General features: G+C 41.8%; 2 protein-coding genes across 4 annotated transcripts; one reads left to right on the forward strand and one right to left on the reverse strand.

Annotated features, from left to right (window-relative positions):
• Positions 1-3,611: 3,611 nt before the first annotated feature.
• Positions 3,612-12,183, reverse strand: rbm14a (RNA binding motif protein 14a). 3 transcript variants are annotated; one of them, XM_008306288.1, is made up of 8 exons: positions 12,122-12,183; positions 11,299-11,475; positions 9,896-10,080; positions 9,423-9,581; positions 9,184-9,293; positions 8,657-8,938; positions 8,329-8,552; positions 3,612-8,095 (listed from the first exon to the last, which is right to left on the reverse strand). In XM_008306288.1, the coding sequence occupies exons 1-8, from the start codon at positions 12,145-12,147 to the stop codon at positions 7,591-7,593; spliced, it is 1,668 nt and encodes a 555-aa protein (XP_008304510.1). In that variant the 5' UTR covers positions 12,148-12,183; the 3' UTR covers positions 3,612-7,590. The 3 variants fall into 3 exon arrangements, with proteins under 3 accessions (XP_008304510.1, XP_008304509.1, XP_008304508.1); XM_008306287.1 differs by having other exon boundaries at positions 8,347-8,552; positions 9,399-9,581; XM_008306286.1 differs by having other exon boundaries at positions 9,399-9,581.
• A 1,244-nt stretch (positions 12,184-13,427) lies between these two features.
• LOC103375971 (ras and Rab interactor 2-like) lies at positions 13,428-17,650 on the forward strand. Its single transcript, XM_008306290.1, has 6 exons — positions 13,428-13,557; positions 14,076-14,279; positions 14,379-14,499; positions 15,312-15,384; positions 15,568-15,659; positions 16,198-17,650. The coding sequence occupies exons 1-6, from the start codon at positions 13,537-13,539 to the stop codon at positions 17,508-17,510; spliced, it is 1,824 nt and encodes a 607-aa protein (XP_008304512.1). The 5' UTR covers positions 13,428-13,536; the 3' UTR covers positions 17,511-17,650.
• The last annotated feature ends 42 nt before the right edge of the window (positions 17,651-17,692 follow it).

A 17,692-nucleotide genomic window follows, 5' to 3' on the forward strand; every position in this document is an offset into this window, starting at 1 on the left:
AGTTTGTTTTATAACCTGTTCTGTTAAATACCCGTACTGCTCTAAAAGTAGTGAAAAATGCACTGAGAGCCAGACAGAGAGGTGAGTGGATAATTAGCAGGAAGGTGATTCTCAGTTTAGCCAATCAGAAATGGTCTAACTCCCAACTGCACGATACCCTCTCTGTCCTGAGCATTTGTCCTGTCCAAAATTAGTCTCCTGTCAAGTCCTTTTCGCCTCAAAAAAGACCAGATAAGGGAAATTACTCACAGCAGATGTCTCACCTCCACCTGGAGGAATTAAAGACATTGCTAACACAGAAAGGTCTGTTAATGTAGTGTTAACATTTAAGGACAGGACAGCTAAAGGTCAGTTGGGGGAGTCAAATGAAGGCCAGACCGTCGGAAGGCAACTGAGGCCAGCGCCTGTCGATCGCGACCTTAGTAATGCCTGCAGTGACGGCATACTGATTAATTCGGACAGCCAGAGATGGGGAGGCTTTAATGAGACGTTAAATGTTAATGTGGATTTTCTGGCAGATCCAAGGGCAAGTTAGACCCACAGTCAGATGATATTTATATATAGCACAAACCTTCGAAGAGGGGGCAATGCTCTGCTGCACAAAAACCTAAAATCATTGCTGGGATGTACAGTCGAAAGGGGCAATAATCGATTGGGGATGAAGTCGTTTTCTATTGATTGTGTCTGTTCTATGTACATGTACTGTATGTGTGTTTGTGTGCACATGCCTTCCCATAGAGATAAACAGGGTCATGTTCCTCGGTTAGAGACCAGAGTGTCTCTAGCGAGCCGGTAGCGTGTACTAACTTAGCAATGAGTGTTATTGTGACCGTGTCTCAGTCTGTACAACACAAACATCAATTTAAGGTGGCTCTAGGATCACTCATCTGCTGAAAAACGCAACAACAAAAAAAAGCCCTGAGTCATGAGATTTGGAATCTCAAAGCGAGTCTGAGGCGAACCTCTCCAGACAGCTGGAGCTGCACAGGCTGGTGATTTCTAACAAGATCATCAGAGAATTGCAACTCTTATGTTGCCGTATTGTTGTGATTCAAGCTTGAACTGTAACTGCTGGCAACGCAAAAACCAATCTCCCTGCAGCTACAACTCTACTACCAGCAGAGCGAGAGAGACTTGAGTTAGAAATCATCACAGAGCAGGCAGATATTCTCTGAGGTTTCACCTTTGAACGGAGATCTAAATAAGTGGTCAGCTGACATTTGGGTATCTCCTTTGGAACACTGTTGTTTCACTCTCCTCCATTATTCCTTGTTCCAGTGGTTTGTCTTTCTCTGTCAGCTGAATGCTCTTTTCATTGTGCACTTCACTCCCACAACGCAGCTCGATCCATCCTGGGCCAACCTCTGACTGTTACTGTGTCCTCTGTATATAGGTAATGCCGTTCATGTGTTTTTAGACGTGCTCTCTCTGTAAAGTGATCGAAGCCCCATTGGATGACGTACTGTACGTGGGACAATTTATTGCTGTATCTGTGTGTTGAATGGTTGTATTTTGAAGGTGTCATCATCCAGGGATGGGTGGGTGGGCTCGGGTCGATGTTCGTGATGTTTGTGTCCATCTCGAGGAGGAACGGGGGTGGGGTCGGGAGGGCGGGGGGTTAGGGGTAAACTATCACAACTGGTCTATACCAAGAGTGTCTTCATCAAGGAAGTGGACAGGACAGGGTCTGTCCTCTTCAAAACAGGAACATTTTTTTGCACCAAAGTCATCATCAAAGCGCAGCTTCTTCTTATTCAAGGTCACTACGGATGGATGATATCAGAACTCCAAGGATTTTTTTTTTGTTCTTTTATTTTTTAGAGACAAAGAAACTGTCTTTTTTTTGCATGATTAAGTGTCGTCTTTTTATTGGCTTGTGTGCCCGGTAAAAGCATGACCATTGTGTGAACTCTCACTTACCGGTGTGTTTGGAAAAACGTTAAGGAAATTTCTCCATGAGATTTTTTACTTACCTCTTGACATGAACGTTCATTGACATTCATAATCAACTGTTTTACAATGTAGGGTCTGTAACTGTTTGAAGGCTGCCTCGCATGCAGAAATGCAACTTGCAAGTAACCCATCAAACTTCAAACCCAGTTACCATAACTGCATCTCTGTAAAACACCATGGATGTCAATGCCAATTATCACCTAGCTAGCTAGACATTGCAGTCTTGTAAAATCGCTCTTTATTAAAGCGTTGCTATTTTCAATACGTGTGTTTGAATGCTCGCTCCTTTTTCATACTATGCCAGCAGCATCATGGGAGGTTGTGATTGGAAGTCTCAGTACTGTAATACGTGTTTGGTCTGGTCCACTTTGTGTGGTGTTTTTAATGTGTTTTGCCCAGTCTTGTCCTGTCTGTTGCCATCAAGTAGACTTATTAGTTTCCAGTCATGCTCTCAAAAGCGCAGACTGGTTTCCTGAAACCAGGCTTGGATTCAACAGAAGCTTCAACTCTGTTTTGAGCAATTTTTGGCAAAGCAGGCCAGAGAGTGTACAGAGCCGGACAAGGGGTGATGAGATCAGTCGTGTTGTTTTCAAACCCCCACTGTGAAAACACAGATGGGTAAAATGAACTACTTTTCCCTGCCCCATGTCTGTCAAATCTCTGTACGTTTTATTTTTTGTAGTAAAAGTTTATTTAGCAAGAATTTACTCTTCCTTACTTTCCCTCTACCCTGCTAAGTCAAAGAAAGGGACTGAGAATAAAACCTGTAAGGCAAAATATAGAAGTTATATTTTATCTGCGGTGGGATTTCCTAAAAGCGCCCTGAGACAAGTTTCTCAGACTGAGTAGTTTGAGATAAAGAGTTTTGAAAGGTGGGTCTGTAAGAGAAATAGATTTTCTCTAAGTTCTCCATCCCAGAATCTGCACAAAGTACACAAATCTTGTACATGCAATCCAACTCACCAAAAGGTGAACTTAAATCAACGTGTACTCTCAACATTGGGTTGCTTGTAGGACTTCCTAGAAAGGAAGACTTTCAATTGCCTACTGATTGCAGATTCTCAACGCATTTAGAAAAAAAATCTTTGTACTCACCGATGAAGCAACTTCACGGATTAGTCTGGCTGCTGGAAACCGGACTTATGATGCCAGAGTAGAAACTGCTGCATTTCCATGTCATTATGCCAGCGAATGGCGCATGATGTCTCTGCAGTTTTACGCTCCACCCCTTTGTCCATTTACGTACAAAAGCCTACTGAGAATATTACCTCAGTACATCTGTCTATACTGCGTTCATCACACTCATTCAGTACTCTAGTGTCCATCTGTAAACTGTTCATTGTTGTTGAGGGCATGAAACTCAGCAGTGTCCATGAAACAGTCTTGTTAGCAGGGCGTGAGGTCCCATACCCTCAATTTCTTCTCACTTTCTTTTTTTGTATATTAAAGCGACTGAATTATCATCAGGTTTGGATTGTTATCAAATTATTGGTTTTTATTTGAAAAGCATAGATTGATGTTTTTGGAAGAAAATGGAATAAAACGTCATCTGATGCCGAACTGGAGAGTTTTTTGGTGACTGCGCCGCTATGCTTCACTTTACGAAGTACTCATAAAGCATCTGACATCTTTCAAATATTCACACAGAGAAGGTGTAGTTTCGGTTGAAATTCATTTATTGATAATTAAACATTTCAAAGAACATAGGACAAAATGTAATTTAAAACAACATGGTAGTATTTGTGTTCATTGTCATTCATACAAGTTGAATGTGGCATCAAAAATCGTTTTGGGGGAGAAGGGGAGTCGAGCGTTGAACCAGCAACCGATCCTGAGCCAGGTTATTCAACTCTGAAATGGAGGGCCTACCAGTGTGCTCTTAAGCAAGGCACTTAACCCCGAAGTGGCCGCAGGGGCGCGTTTACAAAAACTAAAACAACCCATCCTACCTAAATGTCCTGAATCCAGCTCTGATCAGCCGTGATTGCCTGGTACTCTTCAGTGACAGGCTGTTAGATACAGGATGCACTAACGACGACACGCCTGCTGCACAAAGCGTTCAGATTTAGACTAACGGTGGTACAGATGTCCTCAAAAGGTTGCGTGAGTGGTCACGTTGGGAGCAGGAATGTATGAGCAGAGTATGCTTGGGGAGGGAAACATGGCGGGGACAGGAAAATCAAAAGCAGGACAAAGTTTAATCTCCCATTGGAAAAAAAAGAAAAAACAGATGGGAGGTACATTTCCAAAAAATCCTGACAAATCAAAATCCCTGAAGGCAGGTAAGGATTAAGAAGTATGGACATAGTTGTGTCTGTACTGTATGCGTGTGTTTGTGAGTGTGTACGCGTGTTTTCGGGGAGGGGCAGGAGTGTGTGGTCTGAGTGTTTACCTTAGTGGGGGGACACCCCATCGTCCACAGCAGTTTCAGGCCTAACGCTGCTGTTTTCCCCATCCCACGCTACAGCTGCGTGTGGCGTACGTCCAGGGCAAGGGCTCAGTTTGGCTCCCTCCCACTCTAGCTGCAATAATCAGCAAGAGGAAGAAGGTGGCTGGAGCAGCAGCAACAACAAGGCATGCAACTAACAGTTCACATGGAGAAGGTGGAATAATGTGGACAATGTAGAGAGGCTATGTGTCACTTAAAACCTAACACGGCACCGTCAGATCAGGTGCCGAATGAGAAATAAGATGAGCAGCTAATGTGTGGTACAATCACATCAGAGCAACTGCTGTAAGTTAGAAAATACAGGTGGAATCAGGTGTGCATTAGTATCACTTGCACGTGTAACCTGCGTTACATGAGTGAAATGCAATGAAACCCAGCTGAAATACGTCTGGAGTGTGGAGTTGGACAGTTTTCTAGGTGTGATAAGAATGCAGAGAAAGCCAGTAATCCTAGCCGTGTGTCAAAAGGATGTGTGCTTCTGGTGAGATCAGAAGAAAGAAAAGGAAAGGTCATCGGCTCTTCTCGCTGCCGCCCGAGAAAATCGGCGGCCTTTACAAAATCCAAAACAACCTTCATATCACCTGCAGCACCAAAACTGTCACCTCATATCCACTCTGACAATAACACTATGCTACACACACCAGCCACACACCACTGCACTGCATTTAGGCAAAAAAAAAAAGCATGTGTACTTAATCTCTGCTCAAACGGTCAATCGCTTTGTTCTCCAGTTTCTCTGCACTTCAAATCATTCAAAGATTTAACAGCAGATTTCGTTCACACACACTGACGCCGCGATGGCTCCGCTCCACTCGCTACATGCTACAAACATGATGGTAATCGTTTTCAGCCATACGACTTGGTTGCCTCTTTTTTTTTGAGAAGAGTTCGGTACAACAACTCAACTGTACTTCTTCATCGGGTTTCCAACTGTTTAGTAAGAAATACAATCACTTCATCTTATTATTAACAGTCAATATTTTTTACCAAAAGTTGGTTGGCATCGCTTTCTCAGTTTCAAATAATGTTTCAAGTATTTACACGAGTACCAAATTGTACATCTTCTGGTATGAAAACTAAGCTCGACATTCCCTCTAAATCACCAATAATTTCCACGAGAGCAGAAGCATGACAGCAGCTCATGAGACTCAAACAAAAGCTAATGATAGAAAATGTCAAAAAACCAATTGAAAAATTAACTATGTGATGCTCATCGGCCATGCGTTACTTGTTGACATTCCCCCTGGCTTTTAGAAATTCACATATGTACAAAGCCAACAAAAAAAATAAAACACTTCTATCAAATAGCTGGGTTCAACTGAGTATTGCCTAAAATAAAGAAAGATGTGGATGCATTCAACTTGCTTTTCACACAGAATGTTCTGATAACAATTCAACACCAAACTGAAAGAGAAAGAAAGTACTGTCAATGACAGCAAAATTACTTAAAGATTCTGTTCTGACGTTTTAGAGGCAAACACTGACCTTTAACCAAAAACTGTTCAACTCCTGAGATTGGGACTTATGCTCCATCTTGATTTGTTTGTATAGACCTTGAGATACACTTAAAGCCTGGGCTTAGTAGGAAAAAAAGAAACACAGTAAATTATGACAAATCGCTCCAAAGAGAACAACCACTCATGTACTTTAATTTAATCACTGACAACACGTGTCCTGTGTTTTTACTCTGTGGTTGTCAGTCACACTCAAAGTTTGAATTTGGCTTTCTCTCCTAACAATGAAAGTTCAAGCATCCTTTATCACACAATGGTCATATTCATGGTGAGTCAGCCAAACGCTCCTGAGTTAACAGGAAGACCTCTGGGACTAGAAGCTTACTGCACAGTCAGTCCTTTCACTGTAAAAAACAACAGGTAAGCTTTAAAAAAAAATTGCAAAACCCAAACCCCTCATTTCTAGAGTTAAGTGGACTGCACTACAATCAGAGCTACAAGGTCAATTCCAACAAGTCAATTCGTGATGTCTACCAAATTAAAAGAATTCCATGTAACACTAGTCAGGATGACAAGGCTGACTGTTTCAAAAGGGTAAATGCAACTGAAGTCAAACCAAGGCCTATTATATACTGCAGAAAAAGTATTCATAAACCACTTCAAGAAGTGGCCTTGGACACGCTCACATACCAGGTTATCAGGTAAATCTACCTAAAACTGCAGAATCATTCAGCAGTCCTGCAGTAAATTCTAATTGTATGAGGTTGATGTATGAGGTTCCATTTCTGTTGCTGCTTTACTGAAAGTTTACTTCATGACCTTTGTGGAGGATGGAGTTTGTAGTGTTGTAGAACTGTACTGCATTATACAGAGAGATGTTTCTACTATTTAGTCCACTCTGATTGATAAATAAATTAGTGGACAAAATAATCATTTGTCAGTAGAATACAATACAGCTTAATGGCACTACAAATTGCAGCCTCCGAAAAGATCGATAAGTTGACACTGAGTATATATTTAAAATTAGCCATCATGAAGGAGTATGTGTCTGTAGAGAATAAATAGTTTTTGGAAAAAACCAAAGGCAATTTAGTCTAATTTTGCCGGGATGCCAGTTCATCTGTTTGAATCGATTAAACCTATTAATTTGCTATTTATTGAGCCATATTTTTCATTTTATGGCTTACCTGAATTGTGCGATGGTACAGTTAAAGATATACTGAGATAAATATTGGACTGGACAGATCACCACGCAGCAGGGAAATTATGTTCACATTTTTATGGAGAGTATATAAAAGGCCTTCTTCCAGCACTAAAAAGCCTCTCTGAAGAGATCCAATGCTGTCTGAGTCTCATGTCCCAGGCAAGGTTTCAGCTCCTTCAACATTCAACAAGGATCCAGCTATGCCTCCACAACACGTAACAGAAACTATGAATGCTCGACAACATTCCAATATTACCTGCCCCCCTTATCTCCACTGGTCCAACGACTTTGCCAACTCATGTAATCACCCACTTAACTCAGTAGCCATTCAGTGACAAACAAACTAGAGATCAGGTTAGCCAAAATGAAGAAAAAGGGGAGATGCTTCAAATTTAATGCACATTCGAATTACAACTTTCCTCCCTCTCTGTATTTCCTCTTTAAACTGTCCCTTATGTAAATACACATGCGCGCGCGCGCACACACACACACACACACCTGCAGTGTGTAAGGAGCGTGTGGGGGTGGGACTATCGATAAGGGGGTTCTGGCGTGTGGTAAGGGTAATCATGGCGCTGGGGCATGGGTTGCCCGTGTGCGGGTGTCTGCTCATACGGTGTGGATGTGGAGTAGCTTCCCGCTGCTGCGTAAGCTCCTGAAGAATCATAAGCTCCTGACGCTCCGTAGCCTCCTGATGTGTCATAGCCTGCCGAGGCGTCGTAGCTACCCGACGAGGCATCGTAGTTCCCAGATGAAGTGTCGTAGCTCCCAGATGAGGCGTCGTAGCTTCCCGAAGTGTCGTACGTTCCTGGTGGGGGGTAGGCTCCCGATGCGGCATATGTTGAGGGGGGTGCTGTGTACGTCCCCGGGGGTGCGGGGGCTGTGGTGGAGGCTTGTGCCTGTGTGGTTGCCGGTGGAGGTGGAGGAGGTGGCGGAGGAGGATTCGTGTAGGCATACTGGAGGTACTGGTACTGTTGCTGGTACTGTTGATACTGTTGGTACTGATGCATTTGTTGGTAGTACTCTGTGTACGACCTGGAGTACAGGTTACAGGTGGAGAATAGATCAGAGGGACACAGAAGAGAGAGTAGAAATTTGTAATTTCATGTTTCTTTGAAACACACTTTGTAATCACTGTTTTTGGTAAGTGCTAGGTTACGTAAACTATTGCTATGTTAATTACTATCAATATTGCATCATGTGTAAGAAGAATTAACACGCTTATTTTTCTTCTAGCTCCATCCTATATTAGAATGTGCTGTGTGTACCTAGCAACAGGGTCTGACCCTTCAGGAGTTGTGGTGGCAACTGCAGTGTCTTCAGGTCCTCCAGGTGGCGTTGGCAGCAGGGCGCGGCGCTTGGGTCGTATCTGGGCAAACGAACCCGGAACAGGGTCAGGAAGTAGAGGGGCTCGATTTCCTCTTATTGGGCTGCGATCCCGTTCATTTTCAGATGCTGCTGCCTTTCTCCCTGCCTGCTGCTCTGCCAGAACCTTTCATTCAAAACATGTCAGTGAATAAATGGAAAAATCCTGTTAGTGCCATAAAAACACACAGTAAAAGTACATTGTACATTTTTACTCAAATTTTAACAGACCTTCTGTCCCTCCTGAAAGAACTTTGCTCTTGCTGCCTCGAACAGCGTTGTTGGATCTGGTGCAGTCTGCGGCTCTACCTCTTCAACGGCGGCGCTTACTGTGGTATTGTGATTTGCCATATCTTGATACACTTGGTCAGCAACAGATCCATACACTTGGCTGGCAAGAGCACCGTATATGACCCCATCTGCACCTTTAGCACTTGTGATACCCTTGAGAGCAGCGTAGGTGGGGTCAAAAGATGTGGTGTTGTAAAACGAATTATGGACACTTTGTTGAACCTGCAAGGAAAGACAAGACATGCGATAAGTTTGGTGATATACTCTAATCTAATTTAGATAAACACTACAGGATAGCACAAGAATGTGGCCTGGAAAGTGTGAAAATAAGTTCACAAAATGTCTACTTGATCTAATTTGTCTCCTAACAAGTGCTGTTTTGTTTTGTCCATAACTCGTAACTTTCAAAGATCGTGACAAGAAGGTTTCCCGTGGCAGTGGAAATTCCTGCGAAAGAATAAACTGACCTGTATGGGTAGTCCAGCAGCAGCTGCTGCAGCTGCAGCAAGCACAGCTGCCTGACTCTGATGATGCTCTAGTGATGGAGGTGGTCTGGGGAGAAGACCCTCTCTGCCACCTACAAGCAAAGGGAAACAGAAAACAAGAGAGCATAGGTATGAGTTGTCGCATTTTATTATTCACAGAACACAAATGTATCCTGCTTCATGTGCTGCTAAACTACCTCCAGCATTAGTTGAATTTCCACCTGTAACAATCTGGTTGATCAAAGGTTGGGCTTTGGACAGCTCCACAGCCAGCTGACGTCCCTTGAACATGGTCCCATTGAGTGCCTCGATAGCTGCCAGGGCGTCCTCCTTCCTCTCCATATGCACAAACGCATAGCCGACATTTGAGCATAATCTTGCTGTTGTGTACAAGAAACAGGGAGATAAGTGTTTGCATGAGACAGACTTCAAAATTAAACATGTGCATCCAATATTTGTTTTAAATTTGTATTTAATATTTAACCATTGTTGTCTGGATGCAACTGTGCTCCCAGAAAACTTACTAAATCAAATACAGAACATGGTAATCTAATAAGAGCATTCCTATCTTGCACTGTTTTTGCGCAAAATATATTATGTCAGTTAAGTATAGGTACAAATTTCTACAACACCTCACTTCATACATTTTTTTCTTTTTGTACCAACTCTACTGGTTATAGGCTTTTCACTTTACCTTTGACTTTATCACAGTCTAAAACCCTTCCAAAGGTTGAGAACAGTCCATGCAAGTCATCTGCTGAACATGTCGCACTGAGGTTTCCCACAAACACTTTAGTGGAGTTTGGTGGGCGTGCGCGAGATTCCTCAACCACCAGGGGTCTGCCTCTGTACTCTTTGCCATCAAGATGCCGTATGGCCCTTTGGGAGTAAGAACACAGTCATTTTAATTGTCATCAGATGTACAACAGATGGCACTAAGAGTAACAACATTTTAAATGAAGTTACAAATATGAAAAAAAAAATCAATGACAGAACAGATTGAATAGAACAAATACAAACACTAGTCTTTTTTTTTTTTTTTACTGACTTTTTCATAGAACATTACATGCATCAAACTTTCAACAGACTGAAAAACCCCAAGTCTCTTTAGCTGATCAGCTTATGATATTGTTTTCAATAGCGGCACAATACGTAACTCAAAGTTTTTAAGATACTGCTACATTAAACCATGCAGTCTGTCATCTCTATTAGGGAAGCTTTAGAGCTTTATGGGGAATTCTATCCTTCTGCCTTTTCATAGTGTTCATAGCTCATTAAAGTTTTCATCGTTCACACTTCAGAAAAATTACGTTCAAAGTGAGGAATACAATGCATTTTTTTTTTTACACAGTAATGTTCATGGTAACCAAACATAATGTTCATGTTGTACTATATGCAGAAAATCTAAAACAGTGGGTCATCCGTAAAATTGCCAGAACATGATCAGGACATGATGCCAGTGTGGAAGACAACCAAGACAGCTGTCGCACCACTAGTTAATGTTTACACTTGCTTATGTTCTAGACAAATGTTTTCAATAATTTTTCTTACATATTGTATGTTGTTGTGTATAAACAGACTGTACATATGCAGAATACTAGGCGCACAACATTGTACAGTTTAGACTGAGCATCACTGATATGCACATTTTCTTATTTTCAGCTTATGTTTACAAGACAAACAACAAATTAATTTGCTAAAACATTAACTTCTTCCCCCAGATGATATTATATAAACAGTAACTTTTTTTGAGAATAAATTAGTTAACAATTTGCAATGATGCATTTCTTTTTTTCCCTGTTACAGTTGTTGCACCAATATTTGTGATTTCTATTGCCTGTGGTCTAGATAAATAGATTTTTTGTAAAACAATGTATTTTGCTGTGTATATACAGATTGTACATATGCAGAATACTGAGCATTACTAGTATACACTTTTCTTTAGAAGGAATGCATTTCCATTTTTAGCCTATTTTGACCACAAGTGCCAATCCTCTATTCACCTGTGGTCAAAACTCCATTCAATCTTATTTCGCAGTTACAGATCAGCAATTCATGCATCATATCTATGCAATAACATAATGAAGCTTTGAATACCTGTCTGCTGCCCCCTCTCCCTTCAGGGTAACGAAGGCATACTGTCTGAGCAAGGAGCAGGTGTTGATCTCTCCATATGGAGCAAAAAGCTTATTGAGTTCATCATGAGTTGCATCTAAAGGAAGGTTCCCCACAAACAACTTCACGTTATCGCTCATCTCTGTATCAGCCAGGCATCTGCAAAACAGTAAACAGGACGTAGAGGACATTTGGTTAAGTTTGGTACTTTGAATAACACTAGCTAGCTAACACGTATGGTTTATCAATCTCGACAGGAATTTCCGGAGAGGCCCATCATAGCTGATTTTTAATCTGAACTGAGATTGCCAGATGGGGTTATTATCCATCTGTGGAGTTACTGTATGGCCATTTAGCAATAATCGCACTGACGTTAGCAGGTATTATTAGCTAAGCTAATAAAACCCGCTAACTTTCGCGGCGAAATTGCATCCGATGAAGTTACAGGTAGTCTTTGAATCGGTTAGTTTAGCTAGCAGCAGACAAAAGGAGCACCAATGGGATTGTAAAATTGTTTGTACGGCGAGCTGTAAGCTCGACTAACAGTTAGCTAAAAACTCCTGACACTCCTGGCCATCTTGTTAAACGCCAACATGAACGATGAAGCGTTAGCTAACGTTAGCTAAGCTAGCTAAAGCTAACGTAATGGTTTTACCAGAGCGGCGGAAAACGTTTGCTAAAGCTAAACCTATTTCGCTGCTTTAAGCTACCATAAAGTATATAAGATAATAATGTTGCGTTTTCAATTTTGTACAAAAAGAAAGGAAAGCGGTATTTATGGCAGCAGAGTACACAGAAGCCTTACCCAACGCGGTCCTGTAGCTGTTGCATTTCAAACCTCACATCCGGCTCCGGGTTCTTGAGGCTGTGTGGCGGCCATGGGGGCGCAGTTTTACCGACAGAGCTCAAAGGGCTGCCGGACACTGATTTGTGCATCACAGACGGGCTTAATTCTGTTTACCGCACAAATCACATGTGTTACGTTCTCGACATGGTGGAGATTTATCCCAGCCCAAAAATCTTTAGAATCTAATCCGATTACTGCACCACGTCCATGTTTATTCAGAGTAAAACGCATATAAAATGTGACACACTGTGGTCTAGACAAACTAAGGCCTTCCTGTTTTGTATCTATACTGAACCCACACCATGATCACAGTGAGTGCAGAGTGTGACTGAGATTTACATAGCTTTATATGGTTACATTTAGGAAATAAACTTAAAAAAAAAACTAGCTAAATAAAAATATTTTGACTGAACAGAACAACTTTTTGTTTTTTTTTCAAGGTCTTTAACACATGATTGGTATGACAGATAAGTAGATCCTGTTTTTTTTTTTTTTTTACTATTTGTACTTTTGTGGGAAAAAATAGAGTTGTTGCTATTCATCAAATATTAAGCAACATAGCCTAACATCTGGTGTTTCACAAAAATAGTGAGTTTGTCAGTGGGCTAATAATTCACAAAAAGATATTTTGTACATTGTACAACTAAGTTATAACAGTTATTTTGTCAATAATTAGTTTTTCTACTATCTGTGAGTGTATCAGCTGCAGTGTAACATTACAATAGCAACAGAGCAACTTAAACTGGCTCCTGGAGACTTTTTTTGTATAACAGAATTTTATTTAACAACGAATGGACACACAAAGAATTGTATAAATAACATAAACAATTTGACAGACATGTGCTCATAATAATAAATGTATTTTGAGAATTTTAAAATCTATGCTAGTTTTTTTTAAAAAAACACAAAAAAAACCCCCAATATATTAAAAAATGTTCTTTTTGGACCAGTTCTTTAAATATTTTAACAGTTTTATTGCTTTTTTGTTTTTATATTATTAAATGTTTTAATATGTTCTTCAAAGTCAATAGTTAATTTAACAAAATTTGGTTTTATATTTGCCAATCTACATTTGTGAATTTGAAATTTCCCAACTGGCTCCTGAGAGATGACGCCCAGAGATATCAGAAAAAGCTTCTCACTCGATACGTGAGTCTGGCAACCGACGCGCAGCGTGATGACGTCTGTTTGCAGGTGAGGTCAGGTGGGTTGAGGGGGGCGGAGCCAAACACATCTGCAGATCTGTGAGCGCACGTCATGACAGGCCGTAGGGGTAGAGAAGTTGTCTTTTCATTGTAGGAAAGTTGTTGGAAGAACAAAAAGGAACATATCAACATGAAGTGGATCCGGAGGGGATAAAACTTTTTTTAAAAATGGATGATCCAGGCAAAGAGGTAGGTCTTGTGTAAATAAAAAACTGCCCGATTAGATTTGGGGAGGGGAAGTTGTGTGATTGTAGAGCAGGAAGACTGTGCAACATAGTCTGAGGAGGTAATGTACAAGTTTTGCAGGAATGCAGACAGATGTTGACATGTAGGCAGTGCGGTCAGATTTAGTCTATTGATACGTTCAGAATAATAAACTGAATCAGTGGCATTTGCCTTTGTTTTAACAATCAAAGTTTTGTGGTGGTGTTTGTGTGTTGTGTTGGTGTCTCTAATTTAAAGATCTGTTTTCTAAAGGTTCCTATTTCATTTAAGCTCTGTCTGAGCTGCTGCACTTTACCATGTCTGGACTTGCTGTCCAAATCCAGGCACTTTTATTACGCAGGTGTGTGTGTCTGTGTGTGTGCAGCAATCTCACCCATCCTGCTGTTATGTCACTGCACCACAGAGACATAATAACCACACAGCATGCACGATCATTTCAAGTGCTGTTGATAATTATTTGTCCTGTATGTCAATATGTTTAGATGGCGCAGCAAGAGGAGCCCCTGTATGATTTCCCAGAGCCCTCACAGCCGTCACAGCGCAAGTTGTTGGGACACCAGAGGGGACGAGGTTCCCTGAGAAGCATCAGCGTGCTGGACCGACTCCTGCTCACAGTCCCCGTCTGGCTTCAGCTGTCCATCAACCCTGCCAACGCACTGCACATACTGCGAAGGGAGCCTCCAGGGGTCAGGAACACACATGATCCACCTTCTTTCTTTTTCTTTCCACGTCCCCCCACCACATGCTTCCACATGCACTCAGTAATCAGTTGTGTTGTCCTGCAGAACTTCCTGGTTCGAAAGTCTCGCACATCCCAGAGAAATGTGCTCTGTGTGCGCTTGGCGGATGATAGCGTGCCATCCTTCGTCCAGCAGTTTGGCATCATAGAGGAGCAGTCCAGTAAAAGTAAGGCGTCAACACTCACTAATATGACACTCTCCAGCAAACTACTCACACATTCAGACAGCATGATAACATTTATAATCTTTATTCAAATCTAATGTGATGGATTACAAAGCGAATGCAAAAATATGTCACTGTCAAATCACAAATTGCATTGTTTTGACTACATCTGCGATGCTGTTACAATTTCTGAATCTATACATGTACCTAAGGCTCCAACACAACATTTAACAACCTACTTTTGCTCCAGGTGGATGTTATGTTAAAATCCATAGTGGAACAATCAGCAAAATTTGTCGACTTTAAGATGCTTACAGATGGCACAATCCATCCAATTGACAGTTTGTTTCGTTGCATTGTTTTAGCTTGTTATTATATATGTTTGTACTTTATTGCTTTATTATTTATGTATATATGAGCAAACACAAAAAAGAAAACACATCATTTATTTATTTTAAATTAATGTATCTACATTTTTCAATTAATTAATTCATCTGTACTCGTATGTTTTACACTATCTCCAACTATTCCATGAGGTGATTGATTTCCTGGTCTCTTTAAAATATTTTCACATAACCAGTGGGTGACTGGAATGCAGGAAATCAATTAAAAGTCTCATGGCTCAAAGTACACTGTGATTGCTTCAGTATTACGCGGTATTTAACACATGATTACATAATAATTGCTTTCAGAGTGACCCAGTGTAAAGGAATTTAATTTGTTATACGCCCAATATCCCAAAAAGTGAGACTTTAGAGGAAGTACAACCACACTGCTGATGCTAACCATCCTTCTCCATATCCAAACATCCCCAGCTCTGTCTCTGGAGACTTCAGCCATCAGCTTTCCAGATCTCCCAAGACTAATTTCCTTCTACTGTGTCAGCAGGTACAATTTAGTCTTAGCAGTTCTCATTTTCCCCAGCTGCTCTTTTTCAATCTTCTCTTTAGGTTTTGTTTCTTCATTTTCTCTCGCATTATCACAAGTTGTTCATCTTTTCATACATTTATGTCGATATCTGTGGCTCTGCAAGAACTAATGTTGGTGTTTCTAATATATATTGTGTGTCAGAGATGTATTGCCGTTCCCTCTGGAGCTTCCTGACGCCATCGCGAAAGCGACGTCACACAAAGAGCTGGAGTCCATCTCACATATGGGAATAGGTTGGTGATTTACTTGTTTCCTCACGGCAGATTTTGTAACATCACCTTCAAATACCTCGCCCTTTAAGGGTTTATTTACACAGGGCACACGGATACTACATAAGCAGTAATTACCTCTCAACTGCTGGCTAACAAACATAAACACTGGGAAAATATGTGGGTGTTTTTGTTCTTTTGTCCACTGATTACTTAATTTTAAAGTTATGCAATGTCAATCAAAACCAAAGAAAAGGTGTGAAGGAACTTGCGTAATTCACCTCCTTTTTTGTTTAAGCCTTATGGATTCATTGAAACGATAGATCTATAAACTTAGCTTGTATCTTGCTTTTAAGGATGTTGTAAGTTTCACACAGTGTTTACAATGTCTAATATTTTATGCAGTCTGTGAAAAGTGCTTTTGTTTTGTACAGTTTATGAAATGATCATTACTAAATAGTATTACTAAGAGGCAGAAATTGCCATTTCCATCCACTCTGGTGTCCATGGTGTAACTTTTGGTGATATGAAGTGAAAATATTACATATGTGTCGTTGTACAGAATTCTGGAGTTCCCACCTAAATGTTCGTGGGCCACGGGAGGCACCCAAACCTCGGAAAGACGAGGACAAGAAGCAAGACACTGTACCACCAGCACCGCCTGCTCCTGCTGCTGCTGCACCACAAACAAGCTCTCAGCTTGACTCAGCTCCCCAACCTGACAACCAGCTCAGTAAAGCACCTGAATCAGACGCTGCCACAGAACCATCAGGTCCAAACACCGACTTGTTCCGCGAGTTTTGTCCAATCACAACACGCAGCCCCAGCGAGCTGGACTATGGCTCCGGCATGGGCGCTCTCTGTTTCATCAACCCTCTTTTCCTGCAGTCTCAGACCGCTTTATGCCGACGGCGCATGTTCAAGCGCAGCCTCAAGGTTCGGATTTCCACAGAGACGTCCACCCTTCTGTCTCCGCCGCTCGCCCCGCCACCTCCTCCGCCTCTGATGCCAAAAGCCAAGAGGACATGTAAACTGCAGAAAGGGAGACAAGGAACTGCTCAGCCCAGTGATAGTCCATGTCAACCCACTCAGATTGATCTACCTGCTAAAGGCGCCCAGCTTCAGCCTCGAACACAGAAAACTCCTGGTGAAGTGCAGCCTCCGTCAGCATCTCCTCACCTCCAGCCTGAGGAGGTGAAGGAGCAAACACAGATTGAATCAGACCAAAGTAAACCTGGAGTCAAAGGAAAGTTCCTTACAGCTCAGCTAACATTAACAGAGAATTTTCCAAATGACTCAGACTACATGAAGCCCTCTCCGGTGATCAATCCATCCAATTCTCCCTTCCTCTCTCCTTACCTGTCCCCATCTGGTTCTCCCATGGCACCTCCCCTCTTCCCCAAAGTATCCCCGTCCATCTCTCCTCGTGACTCCCCTGGGGCTTCTCCCTCCCTCTCGCCTTATCAATCCCCGTCTTTATCTCCCAAGGTTCCCTTTTCCCTCTCTCCATATGACTCGCCTAGTAATTCGCCCTCTCGTTCCCCTTATGAGTCCCCATCTGCCTCCCCTAAGGTCCCCTTCTCTCTGTCCCCCTTCACCTCCCAGTCCTTCCCTCAGCTGATAGAACAGGCCTCTTGTTCGCAGGCTTCTCCAGAGAGGGAGGCTGACGAGGAGGGAGCTGATGTGGACGGAAAAAGGGACGGAGATGGTGAAACGAAAGAAGCTCTGCACAACAACAGGGAAGAAGAGGAAAGGAGTTTAGTTTTACAGATGAACGCTGCATCTCTAAATGACGCAGAGACCTGCAGTCCTGAGGACGTAGCAGAGACTCGACATCAGTCGCTCAACAAACAGGCCGACGGTACAAGCCTCTAGGGAAAGACTGCAACGGATTTAGATTATGTGATATCACAAAGCATTGTTTAGAAACCCTTGGAAATGATATGGAGATAGCCATAATACCCAGATTTATTTTTAAAAATAAACTTTGAATAAATTTTACAAAACTTTTCGAAGCAGCATGTCTGTTTTTACCTGATAAGAGGGTCGTTTGTGTC

Source organism: Stegastes partitus, unplaced genomic scaffold, assembly GCF_000690725.1.
Source record: "Stegastes partitus isolate 25-593 unplaced genomic scaffold, Stegastes_partitus-1.0.2 Scaffold3640, whole genome shotgun sequence".
Classification (NCBI taxonomy): domain Eukaryota; kingdom Metazoa; phylum Chordata; class Actinopteri; family Pomacentridae; genus Stegastes; species Stegastes partitus.

What these genes read in the sequence shown, in the direction of transcription:
- LOC103375971 (XM_008306290.1), top strand. Translation starts at nt 13,537, where the DNA reads ATGGATGATCCAGGCAAAGAG. An exon ending in TGGATGATCCAGGCAAAGAG is followed by an intron (nt 13,558 to 14,075) that starts GTAGGTCTTGTG and finishes CAATATGTTTAG; the next exon opens with ATGGCGCAGCAAGAGGAGCC. An exon ending in TCCTTCTACTGTGTCAGCAG is followed by an intron (nt 15,385 to 15,567) that starts GTACAATTTAGT and finishes ATTGTGTGTCAG; the next exon opens with AGATGTATTGCCGTTCCCTC.
- rbm14a (XM_008306286.1), bottom strand. Translation starts at nt 12,147, where the DNA reads ATGCAACAGCTACAGGACCGCGTTGG. An exon ending in AGACTGTGATAAAGTCAAAG is followed by an intron (nt 9,582 to 9,895) that starts GTAAAGTGAAAA and finishes TGTACACAACAG; the next exon opens with CAAGATTATGCTCAAATGTC. An exon ending in TCTTTCAGGAGGGACAGAAG is followed by an intron (nt 8,553 to 8,656) that starts GTCTGTTAAAAT and finishes TTTGAATGAAAG; the next exon opens with GTTCTGGCAGAGCAGCAGGC.